Raw genomic sequence first — 17,303 nt, forward strand, 5'->3', positions numbered from 1 at the left:
GGTAGGTAACCTATGGCACACATGCCAAAGGCAGCATGTGAGCAGATTTTCAGTGGCACTCACACTGCCTGGGTCCTGGCCACTGGTCTGGGGGGCTCTACATTTTAATTTAATGTTAAATGAAGCTTCTTAAACATTTTTAAAAACCTTATTTACTTTGTGAACAACAATAGTTTAATTATAGAAAGACCTTCTAAAAATTTAAAATGTATTACTGGCACACGAAACCTTAAATTAGAGTGAATAAATGAAGACTCAGCACACCACTTCTGAAAGCTTGCTGACCCCTGATCCAGACAGTAGTCTCTTATCAAGTGGTCCCACAGAAGTCATGAGTACCAGTATCAGGCAATACTCAAAACGAAACAGCAAGTGCTTCGTGGCCTGCCAGGACAAAAATGCTTATGGACCAGTAAGTGGTTCTGAACACTGGAGTGGACCCTGAGGGAAAAAAGTCACTCCACATTGCAGCTTGCAGGAGAAGCACCAAAGGTGGGCGTAGGACATCCCCTGGGATGTAGAAGGAGAGTTAGCCTGCATCTGGGACAAGAGAAGGCATTCGTGAGTGGAAAGTGCTTGTTGTGCTGGCTTGTGACCCAGCCAGCCTGCCCAGACTCCAGAGGTAGTTATAATCCACATGTAGAGTACAGATTGGCAAGGTTTATGAAGAACACTGGGGGTCTGTCAAGATGGCCCACGACTGACAGTTGTTACATAATGTTATTACCTTGTCTTATCAAGTGTTTGCAATGGGACCCCACACACACCTTCCTACTCACCTGCAGTAGCGTGGCACACATGACTGGCCTTAATGATCTGTCACCCAAACAGGACACTGCTAATCTCATTATCTGTTACTTTGGAGGCCAATCATGCAAAGTCCACAAGGATTCCCTGAATCTTATCGTAACATCTACCCTACAAAAAGTGGAGGAGCAAAATAACCCAAAGCTTTTGAGCTACAAGAAAAATGGAGGGGGAAAATGAAGTGCAATGCCTTCTTGGGGATTTTCCTTTTAGCTTTGGGCTGCTCCAAGCTACCCCTCCTCCACTATGAAAAAAGGTTTGAGAAAAGTTTGGCACATCCTATGCAGCTCGTCTAAGTGCTCTTCGTATTCAGGAAGCAAATATCTTTAAACAAATCACTCATGGAAGAGAAGAAGCCAATCTGTAGGAGATGCCTTCATATGGTATGCACCACTGTCTGTAGTTGTGTTCTGCCTTACAATGCCCTTCACCCTGGCAGTTGTGTTCTCCTTTCCTGAGGTGTGTTCCAAATCACTGAAAAAAAAATCTAGGTTCTTAAGAGAACAAGGCCTGTCTCACATTAGCAGAGAAAGCCTGTTAGATCAATTTGGGAGACTCTGGTACTACAGTGATTCAGGCCAATTAAGAGCCTAGATCGGGGTTCAGCAACCTTTCAGAAGTGGCGTGCTGAGTCTGCATTTATTCACTCTGATTTAAGGTTTTGCATACCAGTAATACATGTTAACGTTTTTAGAAGGTCTCTTTCTGCAAGTCTATAATATATAAACTATTGTATGTAAAGTAAATAAGGTTTTTAAAATGTTTAAGAAGCTTCATTTAAAATGAAATGAAAATGCAGAGCCCCCCAGACTGGTGGCCAGGACCTGGGCAGTGAGAGTGCCACTGAAAATCAGTTCGCGTGCTGCCTTCGGCACACATGCCATAGGTTGCCTACCCCTGGCCTAGATTGATCTAGTCACCTAGTTTACCCTAAGGGTCTAGTACAGGATTGTTTCCTATAGCATGTTCTCTAGGCCAGGAGTTCTCACCACCTTTTTTTTCTGACCCTCTCCCGCCCCTCCCAACAAGCCATAAAAAAAACTTCACAGCTCACCTATGCCACAACATATAAAAGCCAGGACCAGCAGTGCAATTGCCTGGGGCCCCATACTACACAGAGGCCCCCAGGAAGCTAAGTTTCTCTGGCTTTGGCTTCAGCCCCAGATGAAAGGGCTCAGGGCCCCAGCTTCAGACCCATGTGGTGGGACTTCAGCTTTCTGCCCTGGGCCCAGGCAAGTCTAACACTGGCCCTGCTTGGCAGGCCCCTCTGAAACCCACTCGCAGGCACCCAGGTGTCTCCAGACCTCTGGTTGAGAGCCACTGCTCTAGACTTTACGAAGTCAGTCAGAGCCGGCTCTAGGGTTTGACACCCCAAGCAGCAAAAGAAAAAAAAAGCCGCAATCACAATCAGCGGCAGCTCCACCACACAGCTTCATTATTTGGCGGCAGGTCCTTCCCTCCGAGAGGGACTGAGGGGCCTTGCTGCCGAAGAGCCGAACATGCCATCCCTCTTCATTAGCTGCCCCAGCACCTGCTTGCTGCACTGGTGCCTGGAGCCAGCCCTGTCAGTCATACAGATACAGGAGAGGAAGACTTCCCCTCCCCCCTTCCCTTGGCAGACTCCTCTTCTGTCATCACAGGTCTTTCTCCCCTACCCAGTGTCCATAGAACCATAGGACTGGAAGGGACCTTGAGGTCATGAAGTCCAGTGCCCTGCTCTCATGGCAGGACTAAGTATTATCTAGACCACCCCCGACAGGTGTTTGTCTAACCTGCTCTTAAAAACCTCCAGTGACAGATTCCACAACCTCCCTAAGCAATTTGTTCCAGTGCTTAACCACCCTGACAGTTGGGAATTTTTTCTAATGTCCAACCAAAATCTCCCTTGCTGCAATTTAAGCCCATTGCTTCTTGTCCTATCCTCAGAGGTTAAGAACAATTTTTCACCCACGTCCTTGGAGCAGCCTTTTAAGTACTTGAAAAAACACTAGCATGTCCCGCCTCAGTCTTCTGCTCTAGACTAAAAAAAATCCATTTTTTCCAATCTTGAAAGATCCAGATCTTTCTAGGTCATGTTTTCTAGACCTTTAACCATTTTTGTTCTCCTCTGGACTGCCTCCAGTTTGTCCACATCTTTCCTGAAATGTGGCACCCGGAACTGGACACAATACTCCAGCTGAGTCCCTATCAGCACAGAGTAGACTATTCTCTTTAAAGACAGTTAAGTACTCTTGGAATAAACTTTAGGCTTCCTTGGGCCACCACCATATATTCTTTCCATCTCTAGTGTCTCAGTTCAGACTTGTCTGGGCACCACACCACCACCACTCCAAGAACAAGGTTTGTGACCAGTCACTTCCAATCTAATCTCACACTGAGCACATCAGTTGACAAACACCTGCTTTTCCTCCCCCAAGTGGATGAGATTTGAGATTAAAGGGACAGGAGTCATGAGATCCAAGTTTCAATCTGCTACAGATCTGTCCGACTTGAGGCAAATCAACAGCTTATGCCTTTTCCTTCTGTTACATGATACTGTTGACCCGCCTTTGTAAAACGCTTTGAGTTTCATGGACAGAGCACTGTATAACCAGGGGACTACAAACACTGTCCTGGCAATTCTAGCAATTAAGATTCTTCTCCAGCATGTACACACTGCAAGAAACTGCGATGAACTAAGATCAGGAAGAGACAGGCTATATTTTTCTTCCCTCCTTTCTTCCCCTCCTCCCATGCCATCACTGTTCAGCTACTCTACAATTCAATGGATTGGTCTCATGGATCCAGAGAAGAAAATTAAGGAGCCCCCTGTATTGTGTTCCCACCATCAACCTACTGCATTCTAGAGGGACACTCATCATCCTTGGTAGGCCAGCCTGCTACTTCTGCAGTCTCTGCTTTGCAGGCAGGCAGACACCAGTGTTACTGCATGCTGACACAATCTCATTAACATGTAACCATGAACAATTCCTGTCCCAGTGGTGCCAATTACTGGGAAGGCCACCCATTTGGAACCACCGAATTCTTTCCCTGAAACAATTAGTTTGGGTGGAATGTGGGGGGTGGGGGAGAAGAGAAGGCATCATCCACAGCTGTCTCAATTCCTTTTCGGATTGCGGAACAGAGAAGCCAAGTTTGGAGCTCCAGCATGACATCTGTTTTACACGGCCGCCTGCAGTTCACCCCTCTCTGCATGGAGACTTTAAAGAGTCGCTATGGAGATGTTTAAGGCTCCTAGGAAAGGCTCCACAGAGAAGCGAAGTCTGTTTTAACGGCCAAAAGAGGGGTATTGCCACTTAGGGGCGGGTGCTGAAGGCCAAGCTAGATTCGCACTAGACACCTTGGTGCTTTAAAAGCAGCTGCTGTTGACAGGACGAGGCAGATTCTGCTCTGCTACACTGGTGTAAATCCCAGGAATGCTGGAAGAGGGTATATGTTGGTTAATCCAGTACAGATCTAGGAGCAGAATTTGACCTACAGAAGTTCCCCTGGAGATTAGGGCCTTAGTGCAGTTTTCACTTTAGTCTCATACCTACGTGAGGAGTCTCACAGGAGATCTTGGCAAGGGAGCTGATCAACTTTCTGACTTGGGCCAAAGGGAGTCAGCACAGCCCATGCTGCCTAGCAGGGGAAAGAAAAACATGCATGTGATTGATTTTTAAGAGCCACCTAGAGCCCTGCTGGGTGTCTTTTCACCCAGGCTCTGGCTTGTAAGCCAGAAGCACTTCCTTTCTCAATAGCAGGGGTGCCCGTACTAAAGAGCGCAGTGCACCCAAGTGTACACACACACACACACACACACACTAAATCAGGCATTGTTGTGGATTAACAAGGACCATGAACCCAGTTATTGAATATTCTTCTGAGTGTAAGAAGCCTCAGTGAGCATGATCTCTGCTTTAGTCCTCTTAAAGAACAATGAAGAGATTAGCAGCAGATGCTAATCATTTGCAGGGCTCTAAACAAACAGAAAAGATGCTTAATTTACATAAGCAAACTTCATTTTGCACAGCAAAATCCCCAGGACCTGGGATGCTCACCTAGCATGATGGAACAGCTGGCATTCCCCCCCCCCCGAAGATGCTTAAGAATAATCAAGCCCAAGTCTGGAGAATTCAAGTAGCAACACAAACAGCCCCTCTGCTCAGCAATGCAAGAATTTCCTGAGACTAAGAAGGGAATCTGGAATTAAGCCGGGCACAGTGGACACCACACATCTCTCTTGACCCAGGTTATTAGTTTTGAAGTGCATATAATCTAAACTGACCGTTGGTGGCTGGCTTTAGAAAAGGCTACTCCTAACAGCTGCAATAGACTACCTGTTCCACTACAGCATTAGCACTGCGTGGTTTAAACAGATCTCGGAACAATCCCCATCTGGCATTGAGAGTAGAGCCAGAATGCAAATGCTTAGTGTCATCTGCTATTTTAGATGATGCACAATGTAGTTTGCGGAAGGCACAAACTTCCGTGCGCTCGCAGGACTGCAGGACCCTTACCACAAAACCCTCACAAAATGAGAGGTCTTCTCTCACAAAGCTAGCCCAGGAGCAAAGAGTAAACAGCATGGGTTTGGGAAGGGAGCATGCAAGCTGCAGTGTTTTGAGAAGTTTGCCAGACCACAGAGCAAGACAATAGACATGTCTTACTGGAAGAAGAAACCTCAGCTCCCCAGTGAGTGGTTTAACTAATGGATTGTGTGGCTCAAGGTGCTGGAGTATACAAATCCCAGAGACTGAATCTAGATTTGCTATTAGATTTCAAGTTCGTTTACTGGACTGGCTCTCCCAATCCCACTCCACCCTGCACCCTCTACCCATTACAAGCTGATCCCATTTCAAACAGCTTCTTTGAAAAAGACAAGAAATAACCCCACAATGCTTCCCCCAGCCACTGGAAGTGGAACTACACCACAATTAACAGAGCATGAAAGACTTAACTGCCCAGACTGCTTCAGTGTCTGAACTCAAATTTCTCTACCGAGATGAGTTGATCTTGCCACTATGAGGTTTTAGCCCAGTGACTGATACGGGAAGCCAAGCCAGCAGCAATTCTAGATAGATCTATTGATAAAAGGGAAAGCCAAGTCTTCAGTAGGAGACAGAGGTAAAGCAGGAGAAGAAACCAAGTTGGGGTGGAAAATGTACTTTTTCCTCCTTTCATACATTTAGCTTTAAACGCCAATTCAGAATATTGAGAGAATGGATCCTCCCAGAGAAAAGGACAAAAAAAGAACTCCCACGCAAAAAAAAAGCAAACTTTCCCATGAACATATTCTATTTTCTTTGAGAACAGGATACACCTGCACGTCTCCTCCAGTCAATTCCCCTCCACGCCACAGGCTTCATTAATGGGTTGACGGAACCCTCTGCTGGTGCAACTGTGAAACTGCAGGCAAAGCAACGTCTTCAGACTTGGGGAAGACGTAACAGGTGACACGATGCAGGCAAGTCGCGGGTGGACCCAGGGTAGCAGCACACCAAAGCCACACTGCAAGAGAAAGGACCAAGAGCCTTGGTCCTAGAGGCGCAATGTAGCCAAGGAAAAGGTGTATTCCAGGAGAGCAGTGAAGAAAGCACACGCCAGAAAAGCCATGCGCTTGCTGCAGAACAGGAACCAGTCTTGTGCCTTGTAAGCTTAAGCAAACTAAGCCGCATGCAAGAAGTTGTAAACTGGGGAGGGATAGCTCAATGGTTTGAGCATTGGCCTGCTAAACCCAGGGTTGTGAGTTCAATCCTTGAGGGGGCCATTTGGGGATATCTGAGGCAAAAAGTTGGATGATTTAATTGGGGATTGGTCCTGCTTTGAGCAGGGGGTTGGACTAGATGATCTCTTCCAACCCTGATATTCTATGAACATCAAACCAAAACCCCACACTTCCTGTCTCACTTTTCCTTTACCTGCAGACTAGAATGGGTTTTGCAAACACTGGAAAGCTTTCTGATCCTTGGTATATGCTAAAGAGAGAAGAGTTGTCAATACATTTCCTTTAAGAGAGAAAGCTAAGAAAATAGAGCCAGAATAATTGAACCAGGCAAATCTGGTGTGTTTAAATCAGAAAACTATACCCATTCAAAAGCTACGTTAAAAGCCCACATGCACACTTTGAGACTAGTCCTGAGATTTGGGGGGGGAGAGAATACTTGTTCTTGCTGTTCTTTGATTTCCTGTCCAAAAAGCACAGTTATAGGAGGTGCATAATAGCAACGATCTACACTTTCAATAGAACAGCGAGCCAGGAAAAAAAACAAGGATTTGAGTTATTTTTCTATAAAATAATTTGTAAACATCTGGATTTTGCAAGTGTGTTTTATGGTCATTAACCTGGTGGGGGAGAGCTATGGTTTCTTGGGGGCGGGGGGAGAACAGAGGAGAATTTATCCCTTAAGGAGGCTTCTCATGATGTACTGCAAGTTTAGACAACTGAACAACAAAACCACACCTAGCAGAGTGTGCAAATCCTTTACCATCCTCCAGATTCCAAAGCAATCACTCCCTCTCACAGAGAGACATTCGGTTTTCCCGGCTACTGCCAATTTTCTTCAGTCACGTTTTGTTTGTGAAAATAAAGAGTAACCTGATTTCAAAGATACCTGGCCCCTAAACAGAATAGCTATGGAGACAAGAACAGCAGGATCCCTAGGACAGACATACAAACGTGCCTTTTGCCATTGTATAATGTGCCCTTAAGTTGCACTGTATGCAGAAAGAGAGGGAAGGGGGTGGGGGAGGGTGGACCACAAACATAAGAAAAATATCAGCTTGGAGACTACACTGTTCCCCACCGCTAAACATTACAGGAAAGACAAAATAAGACTCCAGAATCAGCACAATTTTTTTTTAAATAAACCCCAGTTAAAATGATCTCAGTCAGTCTGCCCAGCCTACAGGGAGAGGAGATTCAAAGCAGACGCCAAATACAAGAGCCATGAATACAGAGCTGCAGTTACTATAAGAAATAGGGAGTGGGGGGGGGGGGGAGTGAAATCCCACTTAAAACACAAACAAACAGCTCCCAAGCAACAACCTGCAGCTTCTAGACTCCCAGTGATTAATGACAACGTGGAATTCAAGAAGAGAAGCAACGTGCTGCGCCCGGTTTCCAGAGGCTTGACAACAAGCAAGGTTACTGGGGCCGAGTGACTCCACCAGAAGCAGAGTTTGGCAGCAGCCAACACTACATTGCGGGGGGAGGAGGCGGAGGCGAGGTCTGATTTGGGTCCCTTTCACGCACCCCTAGTTCTCTCCCCGCTGGTCTGTGCGGACTGATCACGCAGCCACACTCCGCCGGCTCCCAGCGCTGGCCCCCGGCTCGCACCCGCCAGCTGAGCTCAATTCCAAGAACTGGCAGAGTGGATCAACCACAGTCAAGTGTTGGGAGAACGGGCTCCCAAGGGCCGCAGCATCTCGGCGCGGGGTGCCCAGATGTGGGCTAGATCGCTAGCCTCGACCCACCCCAGGCGGTCAGGAAGGGGGGGCACTGACACCGGCCTTACACCGGGCCGGAGAAGGAGCATCCTCGCCCTGGAGGGGGCAGAGGTGGGGGCTACCCCCGTGTGATCAGCACTTTGCAGACCGCCCCAGCACGCCCAGGGCAGCGCGCCCCCAGCCTGGTACAGGGGGCAGCTGCAGGGCGCAGAGGGTGCGGGGGACTCGACCATGGAGGGAGGTGCCCCGGCCCGAAGGAGGAGACGGGAGGGTCCCGGGGCGCCGCTGCCGAGCAGGGGGGCGGGGGGTGCAAGGTGCAGCGAGGGGAGTTCACGGCGCACACGGGCTATGGGCGAGACGCGCAGGGCTGCGAGCGCCAGGGGCACCGGGAGGGTGCGGGGAGGGGTGGCTGCGTGCCGCCGGGGGTGGCGGGGTAGGGCACGGGGCGCACTGAGGTGAGGGTGCAGGGGGAGATGCTTTGGGAGCGGACTGCGGTGGGGAAAGTGGGGGTGCAGGGGAAGCTGCCTTGGGGCACCGGGTGAAGCTGCCGCGGGGGAAGCGGGGGTGCAGGGCGCACTGAGGTAGGGGTGCAGGGGAGCTGCCGGGGAAGCTATATGGGGTGCCGGATGAAGCTGCCTTGGATGAAGTGGGGAAACTACATGGGGTGCAGGGAGCTACCTTGGGGAAGTGGGGGTGTAGGGTGCACTGAGCTGGGGTGCCGGATGAAACTGCCTTGGGGGAAGGGGGGAAGCTGCAGGGGGAGCTGCCTTGGCGGAAGGGGGGTGCAGGGCGCACTGAGGTGCGGTGCCGGATGAAGCTGCCTTGGGGGAAGTGGGGTGCAGGGCGCACTGAGGTGGGGTGCCAGATGAAACTCCCTTGGGGGAAAGGGGGAAGATGCAGGGGGAGCTGCCTTGGGGGGAAGTGGGGTGCAGGGCGCGCTGAGGTGCGGTTTGGGGGAAGGGGGGTGCAGGGCGCACTGAGGTGCGGTGCCAGATGAAGCCGCCTTGGGGGGAAGTGGGGTGCAGGGCGCGCTGAGGTGGGGTGCCGGATGAAGCTGCCTTGGGGGAAGGGGGAAGATGCAGGGGGTGCAGGGGGAGCTGCCTTGGGGGGAAGTGGGGTGCAGGGCGCGCTGAGGTGCGGTGCCGGATGAAGCCGCCTTGGGGGAAGTGGGGGCGCCGCTCCGGGGCCGGGGCGCCCGGCGGACCTACCCGAAGTAGGCGGCGGAGGGTCCCGGGGCGCCGCCCAGCAGCACTAGGAGCGCGCAGGAGGAGAGCCATCCCAGAAGGAGGTGTCCATCCAGCATTTTGCTGCAGCACTAGGGCTGATCATCTCGTTTCCCCGCAGAGCCCGATGAGGCTCCGGCTGCCCGAGCCGCCTTCTTATAGCCTGGGAGGCAGCGAGTGCCCAGCCGGGAGCGGGGCGGGGCCGCTCCCACGGGCCACGCCCACACGCCGTGAGGGCTCTGCGGGGAGGGGCGGGGACGACTGAGGAGGGGCGTGGTTAGGAGCTCAGGCTCCGCCCCCAGCAGAGGCCGGCACATGGGACTGTGAGGGGCGGGCTGGGCGCAGCTGCAACAGGGCAGGCTGGAACTCACAGGGAAAGAGGCAGGCAGCTATAGCGATCGAGGCACGGAGTGCGTGTGCGTGTAAGAAGAGAGAGCCTGTGCATGAGTGTGAGAATCAGCTGTGTGAGCGCGATTGTGCACACGAGCGTGAGAATGAAGCTCATGGCTGCGATTGTGCTCAGAAGCATGAGCATTGTGTGCATGAGCATGAGAATCAGCTGCATGAGCGTGATTGTGCGCATGAGAGTGTGGAGTGTGCATGTATGCCTGACTGTGACTGCAGGAGTGAGCGAGACATGTGAAAGTGTGACTGGGCTTGAATGCATGCATGACTGAGCATGTGGAACTTGTGCAGGAGCTTCACTGTGCTGGTGTGTCTGTCGAGCCTGAATGAATGGGGTATGTGAGTTTGTGGACATGCGAGTGTATAGAGTGTGTGTGAATAAGTGAGAGTCGGAGGAAACATGCATATGTGAATAAACATGAATGACCAGGAGTGTGTAGTGGATGAGTGTGAATGAGAGGCAAAGAATGAACACATGTATGTGAATGAATGTTTTGGTGTAGTAAGAAGTATAAGGTCCAGGGACGTGGGGGTTATACTTCAGTGGATTTGTTTTTCCGTGTGTAAAATGCACCTCTTGCAACCTCCAGGTGCATATGATATAAAAACTATCAAAATAAAATAATCATAAAATTGTCAGCATGTCAATTAAAAAGAAATTCCTTGAGACCTAAATAGAAAAGTCTTTCTGGCATTCCCAACTTTTTTGGGCCACTAGACACATTTAACCAGACTAAAATCTTGATCCTATATAGATTCATAGAGTCCAAAGCCAGAAGGGACCATTGTGATCATCTAGTCTGTCCTCCTTTATTACACAGGCCAGAGAACTTCCCCAAAATAATTCCTAGAGCAGATCATTTAGAAAAACATCCAAGCTTGATTTAAGAATCTATCACAACCCTAGGTCAATTGTGCCAATGGTTCATTACTTTCATGGTTAAAAATGTACACCTTATTTCCAGTGTGAATTGGTCTGTCTTCAGCTTCCGGCTACAGGATCGTGTTATATCTTTCTCTGCTAGATTGATGAGCTCATTATTAAATATTTGTTCCCCTTGTAGATACTAATAGACTATAATCAAGTCACCTCTTAATCTTCTCTTTGTTATGCTAACTAGATTGAGCTCTTGGAGTCTATCACTATAAGGCAGGTTTTCTAATCCTTTAATCATTCTGCAGGTCTTCTCTGAACCCTCTCCAATTTATCAACCTCCTTCTTGAATTGTGAGCACCAGCACTGGACACGATATTCCAGCAGCCGTCACTCCAGTGCCAATTACAGAGGTAAAGTAACCTCTCTACTCCTACTCGAGAGTCTCCTATATGTGCATCCCAGGATCGCATTAGCTCTTTTGGCTACAGAGTTACACTGGGAACTCATGTTCCACTGATTATCCGCCATGACCCCCAAATCTTTTTCAGAGCCACTGTTTCCCAGGATAGAGTCTCCCAACCCTGTAAGTATGGCCTGCATTCCTTGTGCCTAGAGATATGCATTTACATTTAGCTGGTTTAAAAGACATGTTGTTTCCTTTCGCCCAGTTTATCAAGTGATACAGATCAGACCTAGCCTCTTCATTATTTACCGCTTCCTCAGTTTTGGTGTCATCTGAAAACTTTACCACTAATTAATTTATGTTTATGAGTGTATATGAGAGAGCATGCACACAAGGATGTGCGTATGTGCACAAACTGCTATATAGTAAAGGAGCGGGAAACTTTCCAGGAAATTGTATAGATCTACATTAAATACTTGCTGTGCCAGCTAATGCCCACCTCATATCCAGTAGTGCTGAGCAGTTTAACTAGCCCCTTCATGTCCAGACTGCGGTTTGCAGTTAACCTGAAAAACAGAAGACAGACAAAACTCCCAAACCCTGAAATTTATCTGTCATGAGATTTCTGAATTGGAACTCCCATGAGAAAAGTTTTGCTTCTTCTCCCATGCCCTGGGAGCATGTATGTTTCAGGTGGTTGATTCACACCTGAGTGAGGGGCTCCATGCACAGCTACTGGCAAGGGGATTCCACTCTGTCCCTTTCCTGTTCCTCTCATGCCTCAGCCACTCTCCCTGGGCAAATCCGTACGCCCAAGCCTGCACTGTTTACCCTTGACCTTAGTTCTTCTCTGGAGTGCCCCTCGGGGGTGTTACCATGAAGACAGGTGCTTTGAAAAGGGAGCTGGCCGAGTGTGAGCCTAGAGGGAAGCATTTCCATGCAAACAGCACATACTAATGGCCAGCCAAATCCTGCCTCCACAGGGACTCAAGAAGAGGGCTCTTAAGGAGCAAGCAGCATCAGCATAGCATTGACCACAGCAACCAAGCCTTGCCTCCATTTACAGCTTTTTGTAGGGATTACATGATGGCCACCACTTTGGATAACATACCAAGGACTGAACCAGGGACCTCCAGAGCTGAAAACACACATCTCTATAGCTTGAGCTAAAGACCCGGGGTGGGGGCATTTCCAAGCTCCACCCACAAAATAAGCTCCACCCACAAGATATGACCTCCAGTGGATGATGCCGACGTTCAGGCTATGATTATGCATGCTCTTGTATAGATTTTCAGACTATAATCCTCAATTCTCCTTCTTTACATGCTTGGATGAGCAGTAAAATAGTTAATCCCTTAAGGGTCAACATTGTTAGCATCACATATCTGAGTTGGAACTCACTGAGATGAAGGGTGCAGGTTACGCTTCTCAGTTATTGTTTCAGGTTCTTCAAACACCGGCAGATGTCTCTGTGTCAGTTACACTCAGCTCGTGTTTTCAAGGCTCTTTCAGCAGCTAGATACTTTTTAGGACAATGAAAGGTTAAATACTGGAGAATAAAAAGGCAATATGAAAAAGGTACCAGTATGCCATATCAGCTGCATATGACCCATATCGTCTGTCGATCGGACACAGATGAGGACATGTAATATACTTGCCAAGATTACATACCTCCTCTGGACGAAGGAAGCTTGTCCCCAGCAGTTCAAACCCTGGACAAATCCCCAGGTGACAGCTGCCATCTTAACTGATACACCAGGATTGACCCACACAGACCTCCAGAGGTGAAGGCATGAGTATCTACACAACTTGAGTAAAAGACCCAAGCTGTCAAGCTAAGAGCTGAAACAGACCTATATCTTCTGGGGATTGAGCACAGAGCCGGACACTAACGCTCTGACTCTGACCAGTAGGTTACACTCATACATGACAAAACACCCAAAATCACAAAGCTTGCATCTAAGTCAGGAGTTCTGGGATGGCTGTGTTTGCGCAGCCTCCATGCCCCTGGATACTTTGAGGACAGGCTAGGTCAGAGGTAGATAAGTGGGGAAAGTCTTCAGGGGCACTTCAGTCCCAGGCCAGTCCCTTGGCAGATTCAGAAGCTAGTCAGGCTCACTCTCCCTTCCTATTAATTATGCACCCGTTTGTCATTTCCACCTGGGAATCTACACACACACACCTTCCAGGTTTTGAGCTTTTCCTAACACCAGCTCTGCTTTGCAGATCTCAGCTGGTTTTCCAGTGTATTTCAGAGAAGATCAAGTTCAGATGGCATTTCACCTAGCTGGAGACACCACAGAGAGCAAAAAATATTTCCAAAGTGTCATGGAACCTTCTATGACCCAGTGTTCCATCTCCCCTGGTTAGCTAAATAAACTCAAGACAGTTGCCACCCAGCTGAGCTCTACCCACCTCCAGTTCTACATGGACAAGTTCAGGGCAGCCCAGGTTCCCTGGCCAATTGCAACATGCAGAACCAGCAGGAGCGCCACCAGCTTTTTTGCCACCCTAAGCAACAGAAGGTCCCACCCCTGAAATACCACCAACAACCAGGGCAGCCGAAGATCTGGCCACGGCCCCCCAAATGTTAGTGCCCTAGGTCACCTAATGGGTTGCGCCGGCCCTGAGAACCAGGCAGCAGTTTTACCCTGGGCCCCAGCAGGGAGTCATTTCTTAAGGAAAGCCTGTGCTGGTGGCACCCATAGAATAGAATATCAGGGTTGGAAGGGACCTCATCTAGTCCAACTTCCTGTTTAAAGCAGGACCAATCCCCAGATCCCTAAATGGCCCCCTCAAGGATTGAGCTTATAATCCTGGGTTTAGCAGGTCAATGCTCAAACCACTATACTGCATGAGCCTCTGCTTCCACAGTGCTGCTGACCTCTCACCATTTAAATGAGCGAGATCTGCACAAAATAGCTGACATTTAAAAAAACTACGAGTGGAGTTGCAAATGTGTCTTTGTGCGGGTTGGCACAAATCCTTCAACCGATGGACAAGATGCTTTAAAAACCATCCTCCATCTTCATCCCAAATAGGAGCAAGATAAGGCAACAGGCTTGTATGTTTGAGAGAGATTCCAATAGTGGAGAGGAATGATAATCTACAGGGCCAATCAGTGCAAATAGCAAGAATGCTTGGAAAGGTGGAGTGGCCTTAACGTCTCGCTCTTGAAGCTGAGTAAGGAAATGAAGCTGATTCACTTTGAAGTCCAGACTGCATGTGATTCTTTTATGAATGAGACAACAAAGGGAATTTTCAGGAGTTGCAAAACAGGGGCTGACAACAAGATTCCTTCTTTTGGGAGGCAGGTGAAAAGCACATGCAAGGAAGGTGCCTACAACTTTGCCCAAACTAATGTCTTTTCTGACTGAATACTCTGCTGAATGCTTAGGTGGTGGATTTGCATTGTTCTCATGATCACTTGCTGATCTAAGCCATCTATTGGATCCCTTTCCTGTATTAAAAAAGGAAGTATATAATGATTTCAATATAGCACATAACAGTGTCACAACATTATATTTGGTGAGTCTAACCACTGATGAATACAGTTAGGGTGCATTGTATGCACCACACATACAGAGAGCATGAATGGTGCCATTCTGAAACAGACCTGTGGCTAGCCAGGTTTTTCTAAGTATCACTGCTCTAGGAAGTTGCAGTCCAAAGCGAAATGCAGGTCTTCCTGTTCCCGTCTCAGCACCTATAGGACACTCATTTGAGCAGGTCTGACATTCCACCCAGCAGAGGGCACCGCTGCATAGACCTATGACAGGGCATTAAGAGAGGTGTTGCCAGCAGTTATAACAACCAACAGCCATTTTTTAAAGCCTTTTAATTGATAGTGTTTTGCAGAATTTCAGTGGGCGTGAAACAGTCTGCCTGAAACAAATAGACGGAGCAAACAACCACTCCACATTTCAAGAAAGAGCATTTTAAGAAAAAAACGTACACACTTACAACAACATCTAAACCCGCGAATAGTGCTGCTAAGGAATTAAAAAGATAAATAACCAATACTTTATCACTGGAATAATGGACTGGAGCTAGAAGGCTCTGTGGAGAATGACTGGGACAAAGGCATGGAACTTGGTCGACCCGCCAGTGGTGAATTCAATTATTTGTAATGTGCTAGCTAGTGTGTGTGTGTGTATATACATACTTCCGCCTGTCATATGCCAATGGCGAAGAATCACAGAGTCATTTTCTTCTAACACTGAACAAGGAACTTTATTAGAAAAAAGGAAACAGTCCTATCTGGGAAGTGACCCTGTTCCCAGTCTGCTTCAGTGTAGTTCGAGCTTCTGCCTAGAATCTTCCCCTACCCACCCCTTTGGTCTCACTTCCTACTTCACAGAGCACATATCCTACGGCCCTCCACTGAATGGAACGGCAGCTCTTTTCAGTTATTTGCGGAGGTGAAAGTAAGCCGGTCCGGTCCGGTGTACCGGCAAGAGCCAGTACGCCGTGCTGGACCGCACTGGCTTCCACGGTGGGGATTGAAAGGGCTTTAATTTGCCCACAGCCCCCTCTTCAGCTGGGAGCCCCTGGTTGATTTAATGGCCCTGGGTCTCCCAGCCACAGCTGGTGCCCCAGGGCCTTCAAATCTTGAGAGGCCCCACCTCTTCTGGATGAGGCCACGCCTCTTCCGGACGAGGCCACACACCCTCAGGACTCCGGCAGTACTGGTAAGTCCTGTAAGTTACTTTCACCCCTGATTATTTGTGATCGCTGTTTAGAGGTCTGCCCCGAAGAGGATAAGCCATTGTCCCATCTGCCCCTTACAGGCCAGACTTCGCCTTCCAAAATGGGGGGTGATATTTGATCTCTGCAACCAGGTCCTTACACAACAACAGCAGCTGCTTCACAGGCTATAGGAGCCCTGTTAGATCACAGGGAATGACCAGGGTGACTTCAAGTTTTCCCTCTCTGTGACTCGTGAGTCAGCTCGCAGGCTCCTGGCTCAGCCAGTGCAGATCCAGTTGCAGGATCGAAGCGATTTTTTCTTCCCATCTTGCCTCTTTTGCTAAATGAACCCTTGACTTGCTCCATTTTACTGCATGAAACTTGAGCTGATCTACCATTTTTAAACATTATCTTGAACTTCCATCCTTTTATTTTCCCTTCCTGTTTCATTCCTTTCCCCTTGGTTTATTTGTCATCACGCTCACCCGAAACATTCTCTCTTTCTGAAGGCATTTCCTGGCAGAAACCAAAGTGCCAACCACTCAGCTCTTACCAGTGGCCACTCAGCCAGAGCTCTGACAGCGTGAACCAAACCTAACTGATTCAATGACTAAAGCTCAATGGGGGGGGGGGGGGGGTTGAGTCATAGAAGTCAGAGCAAAGGGAAATACCTATGAGGTCACGTCGTTCATCCCCCGTTGCCAGTCCGGTATGATTTCCTACAGTATATTTAGTATTAAGTTCCAGTTTGCAATGACTTTAGCGGTGCAGTCCAGTGAGGGGTGGAGAGGGCTAGTTACCCCAAGAAGCCCTGAGCTGTCAGCTCCTGCCCTGACACAGATTCCCTCTGAGGCAAATCACTCACACTTCCCTTCCTCAGTTTCCCCAGCTGGAAAATAGAGATTAGTTATCTACCTCATGCTGTGTTTGAGGTGTCAATGAGCCCACACGTGCCAAATGAGGAATTATTTTAAAGTTATTAGTGTTTATTCCACAATCTAATGGAGCTTAATGGCTATTAGCCAGGATGGGTAAGGAATGGTGTCCCTAGCCTCTGTTTGTCAGAGGGTGGTGATGGACGGCAGGAGAGAGATCACTTGATCATTACCTGTTAGGTTCAGTCCCTCTGGGGCACCTGGCATTGGCCACTGTCAGTAGACAGGATACTGGGCGGGATGGACCTTTGGTCTGACCCAGTACGGCCATTCTTATGTTCACTGTTAGGAATTTTCTCCCTGCTCTTCATCCTATATCTGTTTGCTTATTTTCACCCCGTGACGCCTGCTCATACCCGTGAACAATTGCTCCCTCCAGGGTGTTTCCACTATTCAAATATTCATAGACAGGTATTGATGGGGGAAAGGTTCTCTGTTCTTTTCCAGCAGCAATCAGCCAGATCTGCATAGCTAAGAATTCCCCCAGTGCAGAGAGCTCTGAGCTGGCGCAAAGCCAGCATATCATACTTCTGGGC

At 48.7% G+C, this 17,303-nt stretch overlaps 1 protein-coding gene across 1 annotated transcript in view; it reads right to left on the reverse strand.

Moving 5' to 3' along the window:
* WNT9A (Wnt family member 9A) overlaps positions 1 to 9,595 on the reverse strand; it is a 67,921-nt gene extending 58,326 nt beyond the window's left edge. The window contains exon 1 of the mRNA XM_039527812.1: positions 9,444 to 9,595. Within this exon, the coding sequence (XP_039383746.1) occupies positions 9,444 to 9,538 (95 nt within the window). The 5' untranslated portion in view covers positions 9,539 to 9,595. The remainder of the gene's footprint in view (positions 1 to 9,443) is intronic.
* Between the last annotated feature and the right edge of the window lie 7,708 nt (positions 9,596 to 17,303).

This window comes from Mauremys reevesii, linkage group 2, assembly GCF_016161935.1.
Source record: "Mauremys reevesii isolate NIE-2019 linkage group 2, ASM1616193v1, whole genome shotgun sequence".
Lineage (NCBI taxonomy): Eukaryota > Metazoa > Chordata > Testudines > Geoemydidae > Mauremys > Mauremys reevesii.